The 24818-nt window shown below is 46.3% G+C and overlaps 1 protein-coding gene across 2 annotated transcripts in view; it reads left to right on the top strand.

Annotated features, from left to right (window-relative positions):
• The first annotated feature begins 2957 nt into the window (after positions 1-2957).
• The window catches only part of Rtf1 (RTF1 homolog, Paf1/RNA polymerase II complex component), a 36531-nt gene continuing 14670 nt past the window's right edge, over positions 2958-24818 (top strand). Inside the window, exons 1-4 of one of the 2 annotated variants that reach the window (XM_090318578.1) lie at positions 2958-3161; positions 15477-15587; positions 21649-21796; positions 22922-23126. In XM_090318578.1, the coding sequence (XP_090174704.1) occupies positions 2958-3161; positions 15477-15587; positions 21649-21796; positions 22922-23126 (668 nt within the window). Of the gene's footprint in view, positions 3162-11352; positions 11406-15476; positions 15588-21648; positions 21797-22921; positions 23127-24818 lie in introns of those variants that run through there. The other variant, XM_090318579.1, reaches the window with a different exon arrangement.

The raw sequence follows: 24818 nt of genomic DNA, 5'->3' as shown, positions 1-24818 counted from the left end.
ATCAGGCTTCTCCTTGACATGTTAAATGTGTAAATAAGAAATTACTATGTTGCTAAATAGGCTGGCTTTCATAAAGAACTTGAAAGGTTGTTTTTTTTCTTCCAGTCTTGGGCCTTGAATTCAAGGCCTGAGACCTGTCCTTGGGCTTTTTCAAGGCTAGCACTCTACCATCTGAGCCACAGCACCACGTCTAGCTTTTTCTGTGTGCATGGCACTGAGGAATCAAACCTAGGACTTCATGCATGCTAGGCAAGCACTCTATCACTAGGTCTCACTTCTGGCCCCAAGTTACAGAATTTTTTTAATGTTTTATTTATTTTGTGGGTCATGGGGCCTGAATTCTGGGCCTGGGTGCTGTCACTGAGCTCTTCAACTCAAGGCTACTGTCCTACCCCTGGAGCTACAGCCCCACTTCCCATTTTCTAAAGGTTAACTGGAGATAGAGTCTCAGGTTCTTTTGTGCCAGGGCGAGGATTACAGGCGTGAGCATCGTGCCTGGCTAAATATAGAATTATTTTATATAGCTTATTCCAAATGTGCTATTACCAGCTGTGATATATGGCTCAATTGCTGAGTAATTAATCATATGTCTCAAAGCAAGCTAGTAACTTAATGGCCCTTGGACTCAGGGCCTCAACGTTTGGCTTTTTTACTCAAGGGTGGTATTTTTTTTTGTTTTTGGTTTTTTTTTTGCCAGTCCTGGGCTTGAGCTCAGGGCCTGAACACTGGCCTTGGACTTTCTCAAGGCTAGAGCTCTACCACTTGAGCCTCAGCACCACTTCCTGCTTTTTTCTATGTATGTGGTACCGAGGAATTGAACCCAGGTCTTCATGCATGCTAGGCAAGCACTTTAACCACTAGGCCAAACTCCCGGCCCCTCAAGGGTGGTATTTTATCACTTGAGCCACAAGTCTACTTCTGACTTTTTGGTAGTTAATTGGAGATGATTAAAACAGATTTGTCTGCCCAGGGTGAATGCAAACCATAATTCTCAGCCCTCAGCCTCCTGCATTGCTAGGATTATGGATATGAGCCACCAGCACCTGGCTCTAATTTTGTACTCTATAAACTGGGGGCAGGTCAGGTGCTGGTGGCTCATGCCTGTAGTCCTAGCTACTCAGGAGGCTAAAATCTGAGGCCTGTAGTTCAAAACCATCCAGGGCATGAACATCTGTGAGACTCATATTAAATTAACCATCAGAAAACCAGAAGTGGCACTGTAGCTCAAGAAGTAGGGTAGTAGCCTAGAGCTGAAGAGCTCAGGGACAGTACCCAGGGCCAGAGTCAAGCTCCAAAACCAACAAAAAAAAAGATAAATTTGGACTATGGATATAGCTCAGTGGTAGAGACCTTGCTTGATTATGTGTAAGGGAACTGGGAATGTGGCCTAGTGGTAGAGTGCTTGCCTAGCATGCACAAAGCCCTGGGTTTGATTCTATAGAACCACACACAGAAAAAGCCGGAAATGGCTCAAGTGGTAGAGCTCTAGCCTCGAGAAAGCCCAAGGACAGTGCTCAGGTCTTGAGCTCAAGCCTCAGGCCAGGCCCCCCCCCAAAAAAAAAAATGTGTAGGGGTGACCAGGGCTTGCTTTAATCCCCATCCAGTACTGAGGGGAAAAACAAAAGGGAAAGAGCTGGAAAATAACACTTTAATGTCCTCACATCCTGCAAATTATTACTTTTACTGTATTACTATTTTTGGTACTGATCCTGGGGTTTGAATTCAGGGCTGATGTGCTGTTTTTGAGCTTTTGTGATCAAGGCTAGTGCTCTAATTTTTAAGCCACAGTTCCCCTTTTTTAGTACTTAATTGAAGGTAAGAGTCTCAGAGACTTTCCTAGCTGGGCAGACTTCAAACCATGATCCTCAGATCTCAGCCTCTTGAGTTGCTAGGATTTACAGGAATGAGCCACCTGAACGCTGCTCTGGATTATTCTTGAGTCAAATGAAATGGCACTTGGTGACACTTGTAGTAAAAAAAAAAAAAGTGTTGCAGGAACAGTTAAATCTTGCGATGGCCGTGGCCGTTCTTGATTGTCAACCTAAGAGACATGCAGGAGATTAGTAAAGCACCATTCTTCGAGGTGTCTCCTTGATGATCACCCAGAGATGGAGACCCTCCCGGCCTATGAGTAGCCACATCCGTCCGGTGAAAGACAAATGGAAAGCGAAAGAGGCCAACCAGCGGGAGTGAACTCCATCATTCCTGCGCAAGAGGCTCTTTGGCCCTCGCGTCTCGGGTGGACGTCGGAGCCCAGCTCCTGCGCCTCGTCACGGACTCGCGGGCCCAGCAGTTCTTCGGGGGCGCCTGAGACCTTGGCCTGGGACGGGGCGGTGTTCGCCCATTCACTCGCGACGACGTGGCCGGGGCGCTTCCTGGTGTCTCCAGCAGGTCTCCGGCCCGGCGCTCCCGGAGACGATTCCACACAGCTTCCTCGGCGCGGGAGGGCGCGGCGGCGGCGGCGGCGGCCGCTCCCGGGTCACCGCGGCCCGGCGCCGCTCCCGGGCCACGGGAACCCCGCTCGCTCCTGACGCCCGCCTCTCCGCCTGGCCCTGTCTTCTTCGGGGTCTCAGAGGCGCGCTTCGGGCCCCGGGCCCGGCCGTCCCCGGCGCCCGCGGCCCAGCCGTCCCCTCGGTCGGTGGGGCTCGGGCAACTTCGCGGTCCCCGAAGTCGCCCTCCACACAGCTGGAGAGCGGGGCAGACCCGGGAGCTTCCCTCAGCGCGACTCCCCCCTCCCCGCCCGCCAGCCCCAGACCCGAGCGGCGACAGGTGAAAAGGCCACACAGCCGAGGATCCCGGAGCCGCGGGTCCCGAGGCTGCGAGCGCCCGCCCGGAAGCCGCCAGCGCGCGGCCCCGCCTCCCACGCTGCGTCGGAGGCGGGACGGGGCGGGGCTCCAGGCGCCGGCGAACGGCGTGCGCCGGGCGGGGGGCGGGGCCAGGGGCGGAGCGGAGCGCGCATGCGCGGTCGCCTTTGTGTGGGTCGAGCGGCGGCGGCGGCGGCAGCGGCGGCAGTGGCGGTCCCACTGGCAGGCGGGCAAGAAGGGAGTCCGGGCGGCGTCCGGCGTGGGAGCCGCGGGACCACCATGGTGAAGAAGCGGAAAGGTCGTGTCGTCATCGACTCGGACACGGAGGACAGCGGCAGCGACGAGAACCTGGATCAGGTCAGGACAGGCCGCGGAGGCGCGGGGCCGGCAAAGCGGGAGGGCTGTGTCCGGGGGCCACGGGAGCCAGGAGCCGGCCGGGCCCGGAGCCCCCGGACCCGAGCGCCCGGGCTGCCCCGCGCCCTGACTGCTGCCGCGGCCCCCTTCCCGCCCTCCCGCCCGCGGCCCAGCCCCTCGGGGTCCGGTCGGGGCCTGGAGACCCAGCTCCCAGGACTTGGCGCCGCGGACCGAGAGGCGGGGCAGGAACCGGCCGATGGGCCTCGGGGCTCCGGAGGACGGAAGGGGGCCGCGGATCTCCGGGGGGCCGGGTCGGGGAGGCCGACCGCAGGCCAGGAGACCTGGGCCCGGAGGGGTAGGAAGTGTCGCCCGCCGGCCCTGCCGGCCCGCGAGGTTCTGGAGGAGGTGCAGGGGTGAGCGTGGGGCGGTGGTGAGGGGGGGAAGAGTCTGAGGGGGAGCAGGACGAAGTTCCCGAGGCGGGGACCCTTGGCGAGGAGGACTGGACTGGGCGCGCGAGTCCCCGGCAGAGGAGGGGTCGGCTTGGGGTGGAGGCGGGTGCCCGGTGGGATGCCCGGCCGAGGGCGAAGGCTCCGGAGGAGGGGAGCGGGCCGAGGAGCCGCCGCCCCGGCTCGCGGCGGCGTCCCGGAGTCGGCCTTCGGCTTGCAGCGGCACGGGCAGCCCTGAAAGTAGCTTCGGCCTCGCTGTGAGCTGTCGGGGAACGGTGGAAGACACTGGAGAGAGGAAGCTGCGCCCGGCGACACCGGGAAACACACAGGGGCGTTTTCTCCGTGTTCCACCCACGAGCGGTAGAGAGGGGACCACGCGAAGCAGAAGTTGAGTGAGAAGGAGCTCAGTTCGATTCCCACACCGGGCGTGTGCTGCCTTCTGAGCTGTGCGTCCAGGGTCTTAAGTGTAAAAACCAACACGAGGCTGGCGTAGCTGCTGGGACACTTGTGAGGATGAAACGCGTGTAACGCTAGGGAGGCGACCTTTGCAAACTCTCCCAGGTCTTTACAGTAGGTCGGAAGTAGGAGTGTGAAGTGTTAAGGCATGGAATGATCTTTATTGTTTTTATTTATTTTTTGCTGATCCTGGAGCTTGAATTCTGGGCCTGGACACTGTCCCCAAGCTCCATTTGCTCAAGGCTCTCGCACCCCGCCACCTGAGCCGCAGCGCTACTTCTGGCTCCCCCCCCCCCCCCCCAGTGATTTAATTGAAGAAAAGACTCACAGACTTTCCTGCCCCACCTGTCTTCGAACTGCAATCTTCAGATTGGTCTTCTGGGTAGTTAGGATTACAGATGCAGGGCCACCGGCATGAATTAGACAAATTTTAAGTACTGAAAGGTTTTTTAAAGTGGTGCTGGGGGCTCAGCCCTGGAATCCTAACCTAGTAGTTCAAAGCCAACTTGGGCAGGAAGGAAAGTCCGCGAGACTCTCTTATCTCCAATAAATGACTTCATACAAAATTAATAAAGCCGGAAGTGGAGCTGGCTGCAGTGGTAGAGCATTAGCCTTGAGCAAAAGAATCTCAGGGACAGCGACCAGGTCCCGAGTTCAAGCCCTAGTACTACAGGACTGGCACGTGCGCGCACGCACACACACACACACACACCCCAAGGTGTTAGAGAAGGGCTTGAGGATAAGAATTGAAAGAATAAAACAGAAGTGTTTTCATGGAACGTCTTCTCAAACGTCTACCAAAAATATGTTCTTGCCTGTAAAGGTCTCATTGAAAATTATTATTATTACTATTATTATTATTAAAGTAGTTGTACAAATTCAGTTCAACAAGTCAGTTTATAAGTAGGATGTGTCTTGTTCAGTGCCACCTCTTCCATCATTCTCCCCATTTTTCCCAGTCCCATCCATATTCATTGATAATTTTAAGATGGTAATTAAGATTAGAATCTGTTTTTTTCAAAGCTGTGTTCTCATCCGCAAGTGTAGCCATGTCAGATAATGGCATCAGCTACTTTTTTACTAAATCTATGGAGTGCACAGCACACTTTACTTACTTTTTTCTTTCCGCTTTTTCTTCTGAGGTGCTGGGGACCTTGTACATGCTAGGCAAATATTCTGTCACTGAGCTTCGTTTAAAATCATGGTGAAGTTGGATTCATTTTTCCCACTTTACATATGAGGAAAATGAAGATTGAAGAAGTAACCCCCACAACCTGGAACTGGTAGACTTGGAGCTTAATCCAAATCTACCGGAATAGAAGGCCTATAGGATTTCCAACGTACCTACTTAATCTGCTAGTATTCTGATTGTTCATATTCTAAAATGAGAGTAAGGTTTCATCACCATTTACCATGTGGCTGCAGTCCACATTTCTGAAGTAATTAGATAATTTAGAGAAAATTGACCAATGGGTTGAAAAGGTTATTACTCTAAAGACTTATGTTCCATGGTCGTCTGTCCTCAGTGGTTTCCCATAGCATGAGTAGAGTGCTTCTACTGGTGCTAGATGTTTTACTTGACCCACAAAGAGCTTTTCTCAAGTGGGAAATGCAGCTTTAAATCCAATTCTAAATATATGTAAAAAGAAACTAATAAAATATGTAATTAATGTTTAGTACATTTTAGCAATTGCAAGCTTCCCTTCAAGTACTCATTGGCCTTCTTTTCTTTTCCTTTTCTCCTCCTTTTTCCCTTCTTTCCCTTCCCTTTCCTTTCCTTTCCTTTCCCTTCTTTGTGTCAGGATTTGAACTCAGGGCCTGAGCATTGACCCTGAGCTTTTGTGCTCAAGACATTTGTGTTCTGCTACTTTGAGCCACAACTCCACTGCTGGCTTTTTTATATATATATATTTTTTTGAGGTATGAGTCCTACAGCCTTTGCTGCCTTGGTTGGATTCAAATTGTGATCCTCAGATCTCAGCTTTGAGTAGCTAGGGTCACAGGTGTGAACACAGCTCCAGGTCTAATCGGAACTACTGTTGTTATCAGATGGGAGCCAGATCCTGGCAGGGGTACCACAACCTTCTCTCTGATTATCTTGTCAGCAGTGTGGGATGTTCTGAGAGGAATCAGAGAAAGATTTCTGTCCTCTGAATGCTTTTACCAGAGGCCTTTAGTAGAAGTTCCACTAGCCTGATTTTTAGGATCTATTTTTTTGGTCAGTTGTGGGATTTGAACTCAGGACCTGGACACTGTCCCTGAGTTCTTTTGCTTAAGGCAAAAGGGGGAGCACTCAGCTGGGTGCATTGGCTCATGCATGTAATCCTAGCTACTCAGGAGGCTGATATCTGGCATCAAGGTTCAAAGCCAGCCCAGGCACTAAAGTCTTGAGACTCTTATTTCCAATTAACCACTAGAAAACAAAGTGGTCCTGTGGCTCCAGGGGTAGGGTGGTAGCCTTGAGCTGAAGAGATCAGGGACAGCATCCAGGGTGAGTTCAAGCCCTATGACCCACCAAAAATAAAAATAAAGGATAGCACTCTACCACGTGTGATGTTAGAGTGGTTAATTGGACATACAGGCCCACTTGTTATGATTTGTGAGTGACTGAGACCACTGTTACTATGTAATTTAATCTTTTTAATAAGGTTCTGTAACTAGTTTAGGAGACAAGTAACTTCTAGTCTGTGCCATAGTGTGTCTAAATTAAGGGCATGCATATATCGAAAGGAATGTTCAACTAGTAAAGCTGCTGGTTCTGGGTCTCTGAAGTGATTTGAATTGTTGGGATGATTTTTATTTATCTATTATAAATCCTGGTATTACACCTAGGGTCTAATGCATGCTATGTACACGCTAAGCATAAACCAGTGAGCTCCATTCCCAACCTCTAGGAATTCCTTCTGTTGTTGTTAGGATTTGAACTCAGGGCCTGGCACTGTTGCTGAGCTCCTTTTACTTAAGGAGTTCTGGCTTTTTCTGTGATTTAATTGGAGATACGAGTCTCACAGACTTTCCTGCCTGGCTGGCTTCAGACAGTGATCCTCTACACCAGGTCTCTAGTATAGCATCTTGCTGGTTTATTGTACATTTTTTTTTCTTTCATCAAAAGAATTTTGAGTTAAATATATGCTGAAATGCCTTATTCACTCCTTTTTCTTCCTTCCTTCCACTGGTTTTAGGTCACTTTCTTGCTCCCTCATAGCTGACGTTCTTCTACTTGAGTATGCCATTTCTCTAGTCTGATATTTTGTTGGCTTCAAACCGAGATCCTCTAGGTTTCAACCTCCTGAGTATCTAGGTTAATAAGTGTAAACTAGTGGCTCCTGGCTTTCCTTTCTTATTTAAAATGGTGATCATTTTGTCATATACTATTTCTCTGCTTATCAACTTGAAGTATGAATAATTAAATTTGTCTTTGAGAGAATAAACCTCCTAGTTAATTATTATCTTTTTTTTTTTTTTTTTTGCCATTCTTGGGGCTTGAACTCAGAGCTGCCTAAGCATTGTCCTTGAGCTTATTTTGCTTAAGATTAAAGCTCTACCACTTGCACCATGGCGCCACTTCTGGCTTTTTTCTGTTTATATGGTACTGAGGAATTGATCTCACAGCCTCATGTATGCAGGGCAAGTATTCTACCACTAAGCCACATTCCTAGCCCCTAAATATTTTCTAGGACATATATTTTTAGAAGTTATACATAAAGATATTAGTGCTACAAAGTATCCTTCCTTAAGTCTTCCCTAAAAAACCTGGAAGACTTTAAGTTACACTTTCATTAATAAGTATTAGGTTAGTCAGAGGCAGATTCTGAAGGTAACAATGGATTTTTGGAAGTATTGTTAATTTGTAAAGTTTTGATTTCTATTACAAATTGTATGCAATTCCATTAATAATTTCTCTTGGATTTGTTTGTTTTAGTCATAGGGTTTGAACTCAGGGCCTAGGTGCTGTCCTTATCTCTCTCTCTTTTTTGGGGGGGGGGTCATTGGGCTTGAACTTGGCCTGGGTGCTGTCCTTGAGCTCTTCAGCTCAAGACCACTGCCCTATCCCTGGGCCTGGGTGGTGTCCCTGAGCTCTTCAGCTCAAAGCTACCACCCTACCCTTGAGCCAAGCCCCACTTCCCATTTTCTAGGGGTTAAATGGAGATAAGAGTCTCAGGTCCTTTGGTCCTTTTGTGCCGGGGCTGGCTTTGAACCTTGATCCTCAGATCTCAGCCTCCTGAGTAGCTAGGATTAGAGACATGAGCCACCATTCCCATAAGCCACCACGCCCGGCTCTGAGCTTTTTTTTTGGTCCTGGGGCTTGAGCTCTGGGTCTGGGTGCTGTCCCTGAGCTCTTCAACTCAAGGCTAACGCTCTACCACTTGAGCCACAGCATCATTTCTGGTTGTTAATTGGAGATAAGAGTCTCACAGACTTTTGTGCCCAGACCAGCTTTGAACCATGATCCTCAGAGCTCAGCTTCCTGAGTAGCAAGGTGTGAACCCTGGTACCCAGAGCTTTTTTTGCTCAAGGCTAGCTCTCTGCCACTTTGAGCCACAGCTCCAGTTCCAGTTCTTAGGTGGTTACTTGGAGATAAGAATCTCTCTCGGGCTGGGAGTTTGGTCTAGTGGTAGAGTGCTTGCCTAGCATGCACGAAGATGCAGGTTTGCTTCCTCGGTTCCACATACATAGAAAAAGCCAGGAGTGGTACTGTGGCTTAAGCGGTAGAGCTCTAACCTTGAGAAAGTCCAAGAGCAGTGCTCAGGCCCTGAGCCCAAGCCCAGGACTGGCAAAAAAACAAAAAAGAATCTCTGACTTTTTTCTGTCCTGAGTAGCTGTGATTACAAGCATGAGCCACCAATGAGTGCCTGGTAGTATACTTAGAAGACTAAGGCAGGAGGGTCTTCGTCTAAGAAAGCCCGGGCAAAGGTCTGGAGATACAGCTCAAGAGGTAGAGTGCTTGCCTAGCTTCCCAGTACATGAAAAAGGTGCAAGAGGGGAAGGAGAGTCTGACAAGAAGGTTTTGTAGGAGCTTTAGACAGCATTACACAGCAAGGCTTTCAGGAAAAATATAAAACCTATCTTGAGACATAGGTTCTGTCTGAATATTGTTCCTTCATGGGTAAAGATTGTGCTAGAAACAGGGCTGTTACTGAACAAAATGGGAATGATTCCCACCTAGAAGCACCTTAAAGAAGAGTGAAACATGGCAAGGGAAATACTCAAAGTCATTTCCTTAAAAATGTGCCCAAGTAGTGAAGGAAGAAAAAAGATACTACAAGGGTATGTTGCAATTCTCATTTAAACATACCACTAAGCGGATGTTAAAGAAGAGAAGATTAAGGGAATGAAGAGTAAAGAGAAAGGCATTGTGGGTTTATGATTGAGGGACCAGCTGGCACCAGAGAAAGGAAGCAGGAAAGATCAAGCCCCACCTGACATTGCAGGAATCCCACAATGAGTGGAGAGAGCAGTACAGATGATGAGGAATTCTGATTTTACCCTGGGGAAGGGAGAAGTCAAGCTCAGAAGATTATAGGTAGTATTACAAAGCAGATGTCCAAGTGGAGATATCAAATGGATAGCTGGCACTTACAACTGTCTTCTACCTGCTTGTTTACATACCCGACAGACACTGTCAAACTACTCTGTTGTCATACTGATACCCCGCTTTTGAAGAGTACAAGTATTGGTTAGAAAGTGTGTTGGGGGGACCAGGAGCATAGCCTACTGGTACAGTGCTTGCCTAGCACGCACAAAGCCCTGGGTTCAATTCCTCAGTACCACATATACAGAAAAGGCTGGAAGTGGTATTGAGGCTCAAGTAGCAGAGCACTAGCCTTGAGCAAAAAGTGTCCAAGGATATTGTCCAGGTCCTGAGTTCAAGCCCCAGGACTGGCAAAAAAAAAAAAAAAGAAAGAATGTTAGGAAAAGAGAGCTAAGTAAAAACAAGTAACACTAATAGAAGCTCTTCTTTTTCACTTTCACACAGTTTGTGTGTTTTATGTGTGTGTGCTGGGACGGCTGGAGCTCAGAGTCTGGGAGCTGTCAGTTAGCTTTTTTGCTCAAGGCCCGTGTTCATCTTGCACGACACCTCCACTTCCAGATGGTTTGTTAGAGAAAAGAATCTTGCAGGTTTGCCTGATTGGACTGCCTCTGTACCTTGGTTCTCAGATCTCAGCCCCTTGAGTAGCTAGGATTAGATTCCTGGGTCTTGGACCCTTCCTAGGTGTTGTCCCAGAGCTTCTTTTTGCTTGTGGCTCGAATCCTACCACTTAAGCCACAGTTCTGACTTTTTCTGGTAGTTGATTAGACTTCCTGGCCCAGGGTTGACTTTGACCCATATCCTCAGATCTCATCTTCCTGAGGACTCCACAGATGAGTCATCCATACCCACTGCCCAGCTCTTGATATGGTTTCTTCTTTCTCTAATTTATCTCTTTGCATTCTTCTCCTTGCTTGCTAAATTTCAGTCACTATTTCTCTTTCAGTTCTTTGACTGAGGCAGGATGTGACCAGCTTCAGGGCCTTATTTAGTGACCCATTCTAGAGTTCTCTCTCCAGAGTACCCCACTCCCTCTTGCCTCTCAGAATTTCTAGTTTGCCTAAGTGCCTCCCCTGCTCGTTCTTTCTTAGCACTTACATGAATTTTAACTCTTGGTTATTGTTTTGATTTTCAATTCCTTGAGGTCGGAGACCTCTTCTTTACTACTTCTGTGTGTGTGTGTGTGTATGTGTGTGTGTGTGTGTGTGTGTGTGTGTGTGTGTGTGTGTGTGTGTGTGTGTGTGTGTGTTTGAGTGATGGGGCTTAAACTCTGGGCCTGAACGCTGTCCCTGAGCTCTTCAATTCAAGGCTATCACTCTACTACTTGAGCCACAGTGCCACTTCAGTTTTCAGCCCAGGTTGGCTTTGAACCTCAGTCTTCAGATCTCAGATTCCTGAGTAGCTAGGATTACAGGAGTAAACCACCAGCACCCAGCTTTCTTTATTACTTCTTATCCAGTGCTTGGCTCATAAGGGCACTGGTAGTAAGTGACCATTTCAGCTTCCTGGACTAAGGAGTTTGCTGAATGCAGGGCTTCTCATTTCTAAACCAGGACAATTGTGGGGAAAACCATGACATTTGGGCACCCTAGTGAGTTACTGTTAGTTCTAGTTGTGGCATAAGTAAGCGAAAACGAGCTTAGCATGCTAATAGCTGTAAAATCTGTTGAGTTTTATTCATAAGGGTTTTACTCTTTTCTCCTTGCTTTATTTTAGTATCTCAGTTTTGGCTGTCTAGTTTAAGTGTGGCTTTAAGCAATGCTAAGGAAACTGCTGAAGAAGCCAGATATGGCATCTCTCCACAGCTGTGCTACGGTATGTTGGACACCAGCGTTATTCTAAGCACATCAATTGCTATAGTATGCTGTGAGCCCATCCTCCATTTCTTTAGCAATGTGAAGATAACACAAGTTTTTCACCGAGTGAGACGGAACATAGGGATTATAGTGAGGTGAATCCTGGAGGTGACCCCCCACTTGTGTGGGGACCGCGACTCAGGTTGGCTTTTTTAGTACCAGCGCTAGTTATATCACTCCTACAAGCAGATGGTCACACGTACAAGGTTGTGAAGATTTCGAGTGGATTTGTGCTGGTCCTGGGGCTTGAACTTACAGACCTAAGCATTATTCCTGAGTTTTTGCAGTCAAGGCTAGTGCACTACCTCTTTAGCCACACCACCTTGTTCGGTGTTTAGTTGGGAATAGCAGTGTCATAGACTTTGCTGCCCACACTGGCTTCGAACTGCAACCCTTAGATCTCAGCCTCCTGAGTAGCTAGGATTATAGGTGTGAGCCACTAGCGTCCTGCTTGTTTTTTGTTGTTTTTTTTTTTTGCTAGTGCTGGGGTTTGAACTCAGGGCTTGAACACTCTCCTTGAGCTTCTTTTACTCAAGACTAGCACTCTGCCACTTGAGCCACAGTGCCACTTCCTGCCTTTTCTGTGCATGTGGTACTGCATGCTAGGCAAGCACTCTACTGCTAGGCCACATTCTCAGCCACCTCCCCTTGTTTTTTTTTTTTTTTTAACCTGGTACCTGAACTCAATGCCTCATACTTACTTGCTAAACTGGCACTCGGCCACTTGTGAGCTACTCCTTTGTTTTTGTTTTGTTTTGGTCCCTGGGGCTTGAACTGCGGGTTTGGGTATTGTCCCTGAATCACTTGAGCCACAATGCCACTCCTGAGCTACTCCTTTGGCTCCTACTTCTGATTAGTTTTTTGTATAGTGTCTTCCATTCTGTAGACCTCAGTCTCCTGCCTGTATCTTGCTTCTAGTGAGGATGATATACAAGTATGTCACACATGGCTTGTTGAGTGGGATGTATTACTAACTTTTTGGACTCAACCATAGTCCTCTGGGTCTCTACCACCCAAGCAGTTGGCATTACAGATATTTGCCACCAGAACCACCCCCCCACCCCAGGTATAGTAACTTTTAATGGCCATCTACTGCATATAATAAATTATTGTTTCAGGTAAGGCTTTGATTATGAGTTGTGTCAGATTTCCATTAATATAGCAAAACAAGTGATTCATAATGAGAAAAGGTTTCTTTAGCTTAGTTTGAGGGGCTGGCATTCCAAATAGCTGTAGCATATGCTGAGAGTACACCCATCCCTGTATATTTGCAGGTCTCCCTCTCTTCTTATAAAGCCTCCAGGACCCAATCCCATAACTTTCCTAAAGCCTGCTTTTATGCACAATAGTCACATTGATACCGTGAAATGTATGTGGATGTACTATACGGTATGAGCAGGAGTGTATCTGGATCTCTGGGATGATGAGTTGGTACTGTGACAGGAGCCACGCACTGATGACTCAAGTCTGTAATCCTCAGGAGGCTGAGATCTGAGGATCATAGTTCAAAGCTAGTCCTGGCAGAAAAGTCCATGACACTTATATCTGTAAAAAAGTACTCAGAAAAAGCCAAAAGTGGCACTATGATTCCAGTGTTAAAGCGCTAGCTTTGAGCAAAATAAGCTTAGAGACAGTGACCAGGCCCTGAGTTCAAACCCTAGGACCAGCAAAAATAATAAATAAAAAGGCAGGTGCTGGTCGCTCAGACCTGTAATCCTAGCTATTCAGGAGGCTGAGATCTGAAGGTTCTTAGAGTCTATAGATTGGTGTTAGGTAATATAGAAAAAGTAATAGTAATGCCACCTCAAATTATCATTACTCCTAAGTAATTAACCAAGTGAATCAAAAACTTTACATTTATTCAACAATTTGTACATGAGCATAAAATTGCCCACAAATGGAAGCAACCAGATGTTTTTCATCTGGTGAGTGGGTAAATACTGATCTAGTGCAGTAGAATTTCAGAAGCTACCGATAGATGCTACAGTTGGGTGACTCTCAAAGCCTTAATACTCAGCTCAAGACACCAGACTCAAGATTGCAAACTGTGGGAGTCCATCTGTGACAAGCTTTGCAGGAGACACATCTGAAGGGACAAAGCAGTCTGTGGTTGCAGTGGAGGCTGAGAGGGAGGGGTATGAGGAGCATGAGGGAATTTGCTGGGATGATGGCTTCCCCTGTATCTTGATCAGGAAGTGTTAACACTGTCAAACACATACATTAGAAAGGGTACCTGTTCTGCATGTAAATTCTACCTCCATGTTTTGTTTTGTTTTTAAACCAAACCCACAAATACTGCTGTAATGTGCATTTGGTCTATGGGAGTATGGAAGGGGGGTGTGGTGTGGTGTGCTAGCTCTCATGGAAAGAGATGGAAGCCATTTCCTGGCTGGCTGCTGTGGAGAAGAAAGAGTGTCAGCTGTTTAATCTGAGAAGGTCATTTTCTCATTCTGGCCAAGCAAGGAGGTGCTTCCTAAAATAGAAAGAGGCTGGAAGGAGAAAACAGATACTTTGTAGCAGTCTATTATTTAAATATGTCTTGGCACTTGACCTATATAGTAAAGTCATCCTCAAGGAATACTACTACTAGTGTTTATTACCTGGACTTTCTCTCTCTTTTGGCATATGGGGAAAACATTTTAGCCTTGTAGATTGTGATTGAATTAAAGGCAGGTTCAAATCCTGCCTCTTAGGTACTAGTTACATTGCTAGGTCAGTCACACAGCTTAGGCAAAGTACTTTACCTCCCTCATGTTCCTGAGTTGCTTTTTGGGGGGGATGGGGACAATCCTGGGGCTTGAACTCAGGGCCTGGGCACTGTCCTTGAGCTTCCTCAAGTGGTAGCATTCTACCACTTGAGCCATAGCACGGCTTCTGACTTTTTCTGTGTATGTGGTACTGAGGAATAAACCCAGGGCTTTGTGCATGCTAGGCCCTGGATTGTATTTATCTGTTTTGCTATACCAGGGTTTACACTCAGGGCCTGTGCCCTCGACTGGTTTAATCTTACTCACAGGGGGCAGGTACTCTGGGTGGAGCCACACCTCCATCCTGGCTTTTTTAAGTTGGAGCTAAGAGTTTCTTGCCTCTGTCTGCTCAACTCGTTTCAAAGTTTATTTCTCAGATCTCAGCCCCCTGGGTCGCTAGGATTACAGACGTAAGCTACAGTGCGCCGCTGCGTGTTTTGAGTAGCTGGACTGAATAAGGAAGGAGCGCTGGGAGACGGGGAGCTGGGTGGTAGCGAACCCTGGTGCACCTGAAGCCAGGCATACTGATGTGTCCTCACTGCATCACCAGCACCGGGCAGAGGAGTGAGGGACTGTGGGGTGGTCAGGTTGGATTCTCAGGGAGGGAGGGGCTAGCACCCTTACTGCTTGTTGTCACACTCTGGATGAAGCAACAGAAACACACCTCCTCGCTGGGCATGGTGGCTCACGCCTATCATCCTAGCTACTCAGGTGGCTGAGATCGGAAGATCGCAGTTCAAAGCCAGCCCGGGCACTAAAGAAGACCATGAGACGCTTATCTCCAATTAACCACTAGAAAAGTGGAAGTGGCGCTGTTGCTCAAAGGGTAGGGCTGTAGCCTTTGCTGAAGAGCTCAGGGACAGCACCCAGGCCCACAGTCTAAGCCCACGACCCCCCACCCCCCCGTATTTAAACCTTCAGAATGTAATGACCCTAGAAACTTGCCGTTTGTGAACATATGTAAATAGCGCCATAGACACCATTTTCCTATAAAATAAAACAAAAGGAAGTTTGCATTATTGACTACATAGCATGGAAAAACAGTGAATAGGTGCTTTGAGCCCGGAGTAGCTGTAGGGGTGGTATTCTCATGAGGGACTGGGCAGGTTTGGAGCATTGTTTTTAGCATTTAGGAATACTGACATTCAGACTGAACTGGTACCAAACATCCCCATGACGGCGTGCTTGCATGGAAGCACCAAGGCGTAGAAGACGCGGGGCATTGTGGCATTGTTTCTCTGCTGAGAAACAATCTCTGATGAGATCCGTCCTACTTCTCTTAGGAGCTCTTGTCCCTGGCAAAGCGGAAGCGTAGTGACTCTGAGGAGAAGGAGCCACCCGTGAGCCAGCCTGCCGCTTCGTCAGACTCAGAGACGTCCGACAGTGATGATGAGGTGGGTATGGAAGCCAGGCCAGTGAGGCAGGTAGATAGCGAGTCCCCGATAACCCGCCAGATGTCATTAAATGAAGACCTAACAGCTGTAAGAACTTGTTTAGGAAAGAAGATTGTGTAAGGGAGCACTCCAGTGGGACGAGTTAGTCTTTTGTAGAAAGACTAAGCCAAAGCACAACAAAATAACCTCCAAGAAACGGGTACTTATAGGAGAAGGGCAAGGAGAAAGGAATAGACAGTGAAGGGGCAAGTAGAGGAGAATGCAGTCAAGAATTCATTGTACAGCCGGTGCAGTGGCTCACGCCTGTAATCCTAGCTACTCAGGAGGCTGAGATCCAAGGATCAAGGTTCAAAGCCAGCCCCGGCACTAAAGACCTAGAAAACAGGTAGTGGGGCTACAGCTCAAGGGGTAGGGAGGTAGCCTTGAGCTGAAGAACTCAGGGACAGTACCCAAGCCATAAATTCAAGCCCTAGGGCTGATGCACACACGCACACACACACAGCCTATGAAAATCTAATTCATTGTCTAAACCAAGATATCTTTCTCAAATTTCTCACCAATATTGAAAGGCCCTAAGATACCTTGCCTGGATGGAAGCGAGGTGGAAGGGGTGGTGGTGAAATGCTGCATTTCAAGTGCTCTTTCCCTTTGCTGATTTTCTGCAGAGAGATATACCACCTTTCTGTTTTATCTCTTCCACTACCATCTAGGAAAATAATATTAACAGTAAATTTCTAAATGCTTGTCTAATATAATGAAATTGATATTTCTATAAATTTAGCATAATGAAATTTAATTAACAGCTGAACAGCATTTACTAGTTCTATGTATGCAAATTGAGTTCCGAATGACTATCGTGATATTCTCTTGGTCTTAAATAATTGAATAGACCTAAAATTACTTTTCCCAGCAAGAGGTAGTGAAAGTTTATTATTATTTTTAATGGAAAAGCTGTAATTCCTCTATGAATTACAGTTTGTTAAAAATCAGCAGTGTTCATGGAAAAGTTTTAGCTTTGCTTCAGTTTTCTTAAAACACATAGACAGTCCAGGAAAATCTTGACATAATTCTCTTGTCTCAATATTCCTGCAAACACTTTTTATTTATTTTTTTTTTTGCCAGTCCTGGGCTTGAGCTCAGGGCCTGAGCACTGTCCTTGGACTTTCTCAAGGCTAGAGCTCTACCACTTGAGCCTCAGCACCACTTCCAGCTTTTTTCTATGTATGTGGTACCGAGGAATCGAACCCGGGTCTTCATGCATGCTAGGCAAGCACTTTAACCACTAGGCCAAACTCCCGGCCCACACTTTTTATTTTTCATGTTTAAACATCAGCTGCTGTGATTCTCTTTTCTTTTCTATATTCTTCTTGCTTGAGTCTGTGTCATGTCTACAGTACCTCATGTTTGTAGTCTTGCATTTCCTTTAGACACAAGGAATATCTGGGCACAGTGCTGTGTGCCTATAATTCCTGTAATCAGGAGACTAAGGCAGCAGGATTGAAAGTGTGAGCCTGGCCTGGGCTACATAGAGAAAAGCTTCCTAAGGGGAGAGGGAGCAGGGAGGGAGGTGGGGAGAGAGAACAGGACACAAGCAGTAACTATTCTTGGACCTCTTTCATTCTCTACTTGACTATTGTTGGGTCAGAGTCTTCCGAGTGCAGTTACTGTAGAGATTCCCTTTATCTTATTTGTTGTTTTACACAGAGACTCACTGTATTCCCTAGGCTAGTCTTGAACTTCCAGGCTCACGCAGTCCTCTGCCTCAGCCTCCCAGTTACTGTATGATACTGTATGGGTTGTGTCACTATACCTGGCTTTCTTTTTCTTTTTCTTTTTTTTATTGTGTGTGTGTGTGTGTGTGGTGTTGTCTGATCTTAAACTCAGGTCCTTGTGCTCTTGCTTGGCTTTTTGTCTTACAGCTAGTGCTTGTTATTTGAGCTATACCTCCAGGTCAGCCTTTTGGCTGGCTAGTGTGTTCAGTGCACATTAAGATCCAGTTAGACAGACGGGGGATTGTAATGTATAACGTGTTGGTTGAAACCATTAACTGATGTTACTAATTTTCCTAATACTTGTCTTGCATTGGCTCTTGCTTCTTTGCCTTTGGCGTCATGAACCTGACTGAATCAGCCTCATGGGAGGTGAGACAGCTTTGTCATCTATTTCTTGAGAAAATTTGCTAGAAGAACAATAAATACCATTCTCACCTTCAGGTTTAGACAGGACAGCCCCTTGTAAATCAAAGCCTTAATATTTCCTGCTATTTTACCCTGTTGTTTTCTAACTCCTCTTTGAGAGATAAATGCGTTAGACCACAAAATGGCTGCCAGCCACTACTAACTGTAGCAAACCAAAGCAGATAGTAGAAGGACCAAGAACCAGGCGGTCAGTCTCCAGAGCCTCCTGAGTTGAGCTTACTTTTATGACTTCACATTTAGGGCATTTTGCTCTCATAAACACTTTTTACCCCCACCCCACCCCCCCACCCAGGAGTCTAGAGTTTGGCTGTGTCATTAGAAAACTAAATCTGTAGGCAAAATAGAGCTAACCATTGGGGCACATACGTGACCCTGGTAGCTCAGCCTTTCACTCAGCCTCATTTTCCCACTGGGTAGAAGGACAAAGGGCAAAGATACTCCATCTGAAAATCAACCACTTTTATCACATTGAGTGGCCGTGCTGTTGTAGCAAGAACCAGTACAAAACATCTTACATGTTTATTGATGTTACTGAATTCTATATAGTCACCACTGAAAGTTAATATATTTTAGCTCAGTAGACTAAGGAGTTGAACAATTTGGCCTATTTTCAGTTGTTTCAAGCTAGCCTGAAAACATTTTTCTTTGAGCATTAGAATTTGACGTTTTAATATGGAATTAAGAACTATCTGTAGATCTGATGGAAGCATTAAAGCATTATGATTTGAAATGTGGATTTACTTATGAGAAGCTACGTTTCACTCACCCAATATTCTATGACATGTGGCTGTTTTATTTTCATTTTCTCTTCCACCTAGTTCTTGAGTACTAAGATATAAAGTGGCAATTGAGATAACTAAATGACATAATGCACCTGAGAATTTGAGCCCGTCCCCCCAGGCCACATAGCAAGACTTGTCTAAAAATGCATGCATACATAAGTACGTACATACATACAGTACTGTATCAACAGTAAGCTAAGAAGTTGTGGGTTTTAGTATCATCTCTTGTGGGAAATTTCTAAGATGGAAACTTCTCAGAAGAGGTCCATGCTGCCCCAGAAGAGAGCCCAGGTGACAGTTCTTGATGGTAGCTTGTGCAAGGTTGGAGGTATTGAAGTCTGTGAAGATGGAAAGGTGAAGATGATACTTAAAACTTTCACATCAAGGGCCTGGAGTTTGGCCAAAACAAACAAACAAACAACTTTCACATCAAGTTAAACCATGAAAGGAGATACAAGTTCCATAGCAAACTACATAGTCTGTGCATTGTTAAAGGGCTGACCCCATACTGATCCTCAGCCAAATAATGAAAGTGCTGATGGTGATTGTTGTATCCTTGGAGTGGTTAACTGTGCCTGCCTGCCTGCCTGCCTGCCTGCCTGCCTGCCTGCCTGTTAATTTGATGATGTACATTTCAGGTTCCTTATAATTAGATCTTAAGTTTATGATTCGCTTTAAACATTGTTACAGATGGGCACTGATGGCTCACCAATCTTAGCTACTCAAGAGGCTGAGATCTGCTTCAAGGCCAGTCAGGGCAAGCCCGTGAGACTCTTATCTCCAGTTAACAACCAGAAAACCAGAAGTGGCACTGTGGCTCAAGGGGTAGAGTGCTAGCCTCGAACTGAAGAGCTCAGGGACAGGTCCCGGGATCAGAGTTCAAGCCCTGCAACCAACACACACACAAACACAAAACCACATTGTTACAGTATAAGGTTTCTAGATGTTAAATAAGATACTCACATAAACTTAATAATCTACTTTTGCTTCCAGGGAGTTAGTATCACCACTGCCATCTATGCCTAAAAGCAGCCATCAGTCACCCTTTCACCCTGTGTTTTCTGCACCTTTCTCCTAGATACAAGATTCACTCCCTGCCTTCTCAAGACTCTCCCTCCCTACCAGCGTAAATAACACTCAACACACCAGCCTCTAGCAGTTCTCATTATCTCTGCAACAGAAAACATGAACAACTTTTCTCTGTTTTAGTTAACTTAGCTGACTTGCCATACATTGATACTTTCACTTGTCTGTTGTAGTAGCTTGCATATTAGTTTTTAGATCTGTTATGCAAATTTACTATTACTCAGAAACTCCAAACCAAAGGTTATAGTTTTAACTGAAGTTTTTTTTTAAATCCGCATTTTTTTTCATATGAAATATATATTTGGCTGGGTACTGGTAGCTCACACCTGTAATCCTAGCCTCTCAGAAGGCTGAGATCTGAGCATCAAGTTTCGAAGCCCCGTATGGGAATCTCACCTCCAACTTACTACCCAAAAACCAGAAGTGGAGCCATGGCGCAAAGAGATAGAGTGGCCTTCAGCAAAAGAGCTCAGAGACAGCACCCAGCCCTGAGTTCAAGCCCTACAACCACCACCAAGGGAGGGAGAGGGAGAGGGAGAGGGAGAGGGAGAGGGAGAGGGAGAGGGAGAGAGAGAGAGGGAGAGGGAGAGGGAGAGGGAGAGGGAGAGGGAGAGGGAGAGAGAGAGAGAGAGAGGGAGAGGGAGAGGGAGAGGGAGAGAGAGGGAGAGAGAATACCTATACTGAGACTTGAACTCAGAATATCAGAGCGCAGGTCCTATCTCTTATCTTTTTTGCTTAAGGCTGGCACTCTTTAACACTTGAGCCACACCTCTACTTCTTGCTTTTTGCTGGTTAATTAGAGATGAGTCTCTAGGACTTTTCTGCCTAGGTTGACTTTGATCCTTCAATGGCAGACAGGGTTATAGGTTTGAGCCACTTGTGTGTTGCTGTTTTCCTCGCCCCCCACCCCCCATCCTGGGGCTTGAACTCAGGGCCTGGACTCTGTCATTGAGTTTTCTCAAGGCTAGAGCTTTACCACTTGAGTCACAGCGCCACTTCCAGCTTTTTCTATGTATGTCGTACCGAGGAATCAAATCCAGGGCTTCATTTATGCTAGGAAGGCACTCTACCACGAGGCCACACTCCCAGCTTAAGTCTTATTTTAAAGGTGATATACAGAGCAGTTACGATTACATAAGTAGAGCACATTTCTTTTTGGAGTAGCTGTTTGTTTGTGAGACGAGCTCCATCTGAAAGATGTCCCTAAATCTGTGTTCAAGGCTAGCATACTACCTTGTGCCACGGTGCCGCTTGCAGATTTTGAGTGGTTAATTGGAGATAAAGAGTCTCACAAAGACTTCTCTCCCCGGACTGGCTTCAAACCTCAATCTTCATCTCTCAACCTTCTGAGTAGCTAGAAGTACAGGCGTGAGCCACCAGTGCCTACCTTGTAACTGTCTTGTCTTTCTTTCTTTCTTTCTTTTTCTTTTTTTCCCCAGTCTTTTCTTTTTTGGTACTAGGGATCAAACCCTTGCTTGGTAGATAAGTGCTTTGCCCCTGAGCTCCATCCCAACCTGTGGCTATTGTTGTTGGTCGTGGGGCTTGAACTCTGGGCCTGAGCACTGTCCCTGAGCTCTTCAGCTCAAGACTACTGCCCTACCCCTTGAGCCTTGACACCACTTCCAATTTTCTAATGGTTAATTGGAGATGAGTGTCCTGGACTTTAGTGCCTCGGCTAGCTTTGAACCGCGATCCTCAGATCTCAGCCTCCTGAGTAGCTAGGATTACAGGCATGAGCCACTGTGCCTGACCTATCATTTTTATTAAATCAAAAATAACTCTTTGGGGAAGGGTTTTGTTTTTTGTTTTTGTAAGGTCTTCTGTATTGCCTCCATTGGTCTCCAGCTTGATCTGCCTCTGCTTCATCAATTCTGGGACTGCAGATCTGTAACCCCATTTCTGGCTGAAGACTTAAGTTGGATTTTTCCATTGTTTTCCCAACAACTGAAAGTCCCTATTCCTATTTCAGTTTTCTTTTTTCTTTTATCATTGTAGTGGACATTTGGGAGCAATAAAAATAAGAAGAAAGGAAAAGCCAGAAAAATAGAAAAGAAAGGAGCCATGAAGAAGCAAGCCAACAAAACTGCCTCCTCAGGCAGTTCAGACAAAGACAGTTCAGCCGAGAGCTCTGCACCTGAGGAAGGTACGCCAAGGCCACCTGAGAAGGGGAGGGGATGACAGACCAGCAAAGGGAGGGGAGGGCAGAAGGGACCCACCTGATGGCTGACCTGTACTTTAGAGTGCTCCTTAGCTTTTCTATGGCCTTTGAAGCAAGGCAAAAGCATGTCATTCCTAAGGGGTGGGGAGGGGAGGCCCAAGCCCAACACTGAAAGCAGTCCTGTGGTAGTCTCCTCCAGGAGTGCCACGGGCTGACAGCGAAGGAGAGCCGTGAATCAGTACAGAAGCCTCTAGCAGCTAATCCCACTAGTTTAGCATCTCAGCTTGTTCCAGAACTACAGTGATAACGTTTAAATTTCCAGATGATACGTAACTTGACTAGTATGAAATTGGTCTAACCTGGTTTAAGCCGTGTTTGTAAGTGTTGGCTCAAACACAATTCTTATAAACTTCTCAATTTAGTATTTGTTCACAGTGTATGCTGTCTTTTTTAATTTAATTTAATTAATTTATTTTTTTTGCCAGTCCTGGGCTTGAACTCAGAGCCTGAGCACTGTCCTTGGGCTTTTTCAAGACAGCACTCTACCACTTGAGCCTCAGCACCACTTCCAGCTTTTTTCTATGTATGTGGTGCCAAGGAATGGAACCCGGGTCTTCGTGCATGCTAGGCAAGCACTCTACCACCAAGTTAAACACCTGGCCCTGTGTGCTGTCTTTTTATACACTCCCTTTCCTCCTGTCAAAAATCAAAGGTCATCAGGAAATCACTCAGTCATAAAATTGATCACTATCCTGGGCACTGGCAGCGCATGCCTATAATCCTAGCAACTCAGGAGGCTTCGATCTGAGGATGGCAGTTCGAAGTCAGCCCAGGCACAACAGTCTATGAGACTCTTATTTCCACCAAACTACTCAGAAAAAGCCAGAAGTGGCACAGAGGGGACATTGCCTAGGCCCCAGGACCAGGAGAAAAATAAAAATTGATCAGTGTTCTAAAAGTCCAAGTAACCTGTTTACTTGTACCAAGAATTGCCCCTAGGGAGTTAAATTGGTCCTGTGCCATTTTACCTGAAGAGCCAAAGGGCGATGTGTGTCCACACTGCGGGATTGCTGTAGCATGACGTGCTCCTGTGTTGGGCCTTCATTGCAGGTGAAGTGTCAGATTCTGACAGCAACAGCTCCTCTTCTAGTTCCGACTCAGACTCCTCCTCAGAGGACGAAGAATTCCATGATGGCTATGGAGAGGATCTCATGGGAGACGAAGAAGACAGGGCTCGGCTAGAACAGATGACAGAGAAGGAGCGAGAACAAGAACTGTTCAACCGCATAGAAAAGCGGGAGGTGTTGAAAAGAAGGTGAGGCTGTAGTGCCCTGCATCTGGTGTTGATTGGTAGCTCTTCTTTCCTGTCCATCTGACCTGTAGAAACGGTTGAGCTTTGTGATGGCATGAGACTACCTACACAACCATTCTGTTCTTCACAGTCCATGCTGTTTTCAGTGAGTGATCTGGGCTTCTGAATACTTCATTATAGAATAGGCTTTGGGTTACGTGCTTATGCCCCACTGTACAATAATTTAAGTTTCTGAGCATGTTTGAGGCAGGCTAGGCTAAGCTCTAGATCTGATGTTCAATAAAGTAGGTACATTTTTTACTTACAGTAATTTCTTTTTTTGGTCAGTCCTGGGGCTTGAACTCTAGCCCTGGAGGCTGTCCCTAGCTCTTCAGCTAAAGGCTACAGCCCTCAACCTTGAGCCACAGTGCCACTTCTGGTTTTCTAGTGGTTAATTGGAGATAAGAGTCTTACGGTCTTAAGTGCCTAGGCTGGCTTTGAACCATGATCCTCAGATCTCAGCCTCCTAAGAAGCTAGGATTATAGGCATGAGCTACCAGCACCCATCTTAGTTACGGTATTTGTTTTCCCCCGCTTACAATGGGTTTATCAAGATGGTATCCAATTGTAAGTCAAGGAGCATCTGGATGGAGACTGGCACTTTGGAGATGTGATTGTTAACATCGTGAAAACAGATAACCTAGTTATAAGCTGGGCACCAGTGGCTCACTCCTGCAATCCTAGCTGCTCAGAGGCTGAGATCTGAGAATCACAGTTCGAAGCGAGCTCCAGGAAAGTCGGTGAGATTTTATTTCCAGTGAACTACTCAGAAAAAGCCAGAAGCAGTGCTGCAGTGTGTTGGTTCAAATGGTAGTGTGCTTGCCTTGAGTACAAAGAGGCTTAGAGATAGCACTCAGGCCCAGAGTTCAAGCTCTAAGAATGGAATAATAATAATAATAATTATTATTATAATTATAATAATAATAATGACAACATAGTTATATTTGAGTCAGACTTACTGTTTACTCTTCCATCAGCTTTTACCAATATGCATTACTCCTCTTGGTTTTTTTTTGTTTTTGCCAATCCTGGGCCTTGAACTCAGGACCTGAGCACTGTCCTTGGGCTTTCTCAAGGCTAGAGCTCTACCACTTGAGCCAGAGCACCACTTCTGGCTTTTTTCTATGTATGTGGTACTGAAGAATCGAATCCGGGTCTTCCTGCATGCTAGGCAAGCACTCTACCACCAAGCCAAACTCCCAGCCTCCTCTTGTTTTCTTGATGAGACATTTATTTTTTTTCTTTTCTTTTTTTTTTTTTTTTTTTGCCAGTCCTGGGCTTTGGGTCAGGGCCTGAGCACTGTCCTTGGACTTTCTCAAGGCTAGAGCTCTACCACTTGAGCCTCAGCACCACTTCCAGCTTTTTTCTATGTATGTGGTACCGAGGAATCGAACCCGGGTCTTCATGCATGCTAGGCAAGCACTTTAACCACTAGGCCAAACTCCCGGCCCCTTGATGAGACATTTATATGTACTGTTATCTTTACAACAGCCCTATGAAAAATATATTATTCCTGTTAGAGACTAGATAGAAATTTTGGCTTTGTAGACATTAGTTAAGCTAATGAAGAGTAAGCTCTGAGCAGGCAAAAACTAGTGTGTCTTCTCCACACTTTTTTTTTTCTCTTCTTTCCTTTTTTCTTTTTGCCAGTCCTGG

Source organism: Megascapheus bottae, chromosome 25 (assembly GCF_031878675.1).
Source record: "Megascapheus bottae isolate mThoBot1 chromosome 25, mThoBot2.hap1, whole genome shotgun sequence".
Taxonomy (NCBI): Eukaryota; Metazoa; Chordata; class Mammalia; order Rodentia; family Geomyidae; genus Megascapheus; species Megascapheus bottae.
The sequence above is the reverse complement of the archived record's forward strand: the minus strand, read 5'-3'. Positions and strand labels throughout refer to the sequence as shown.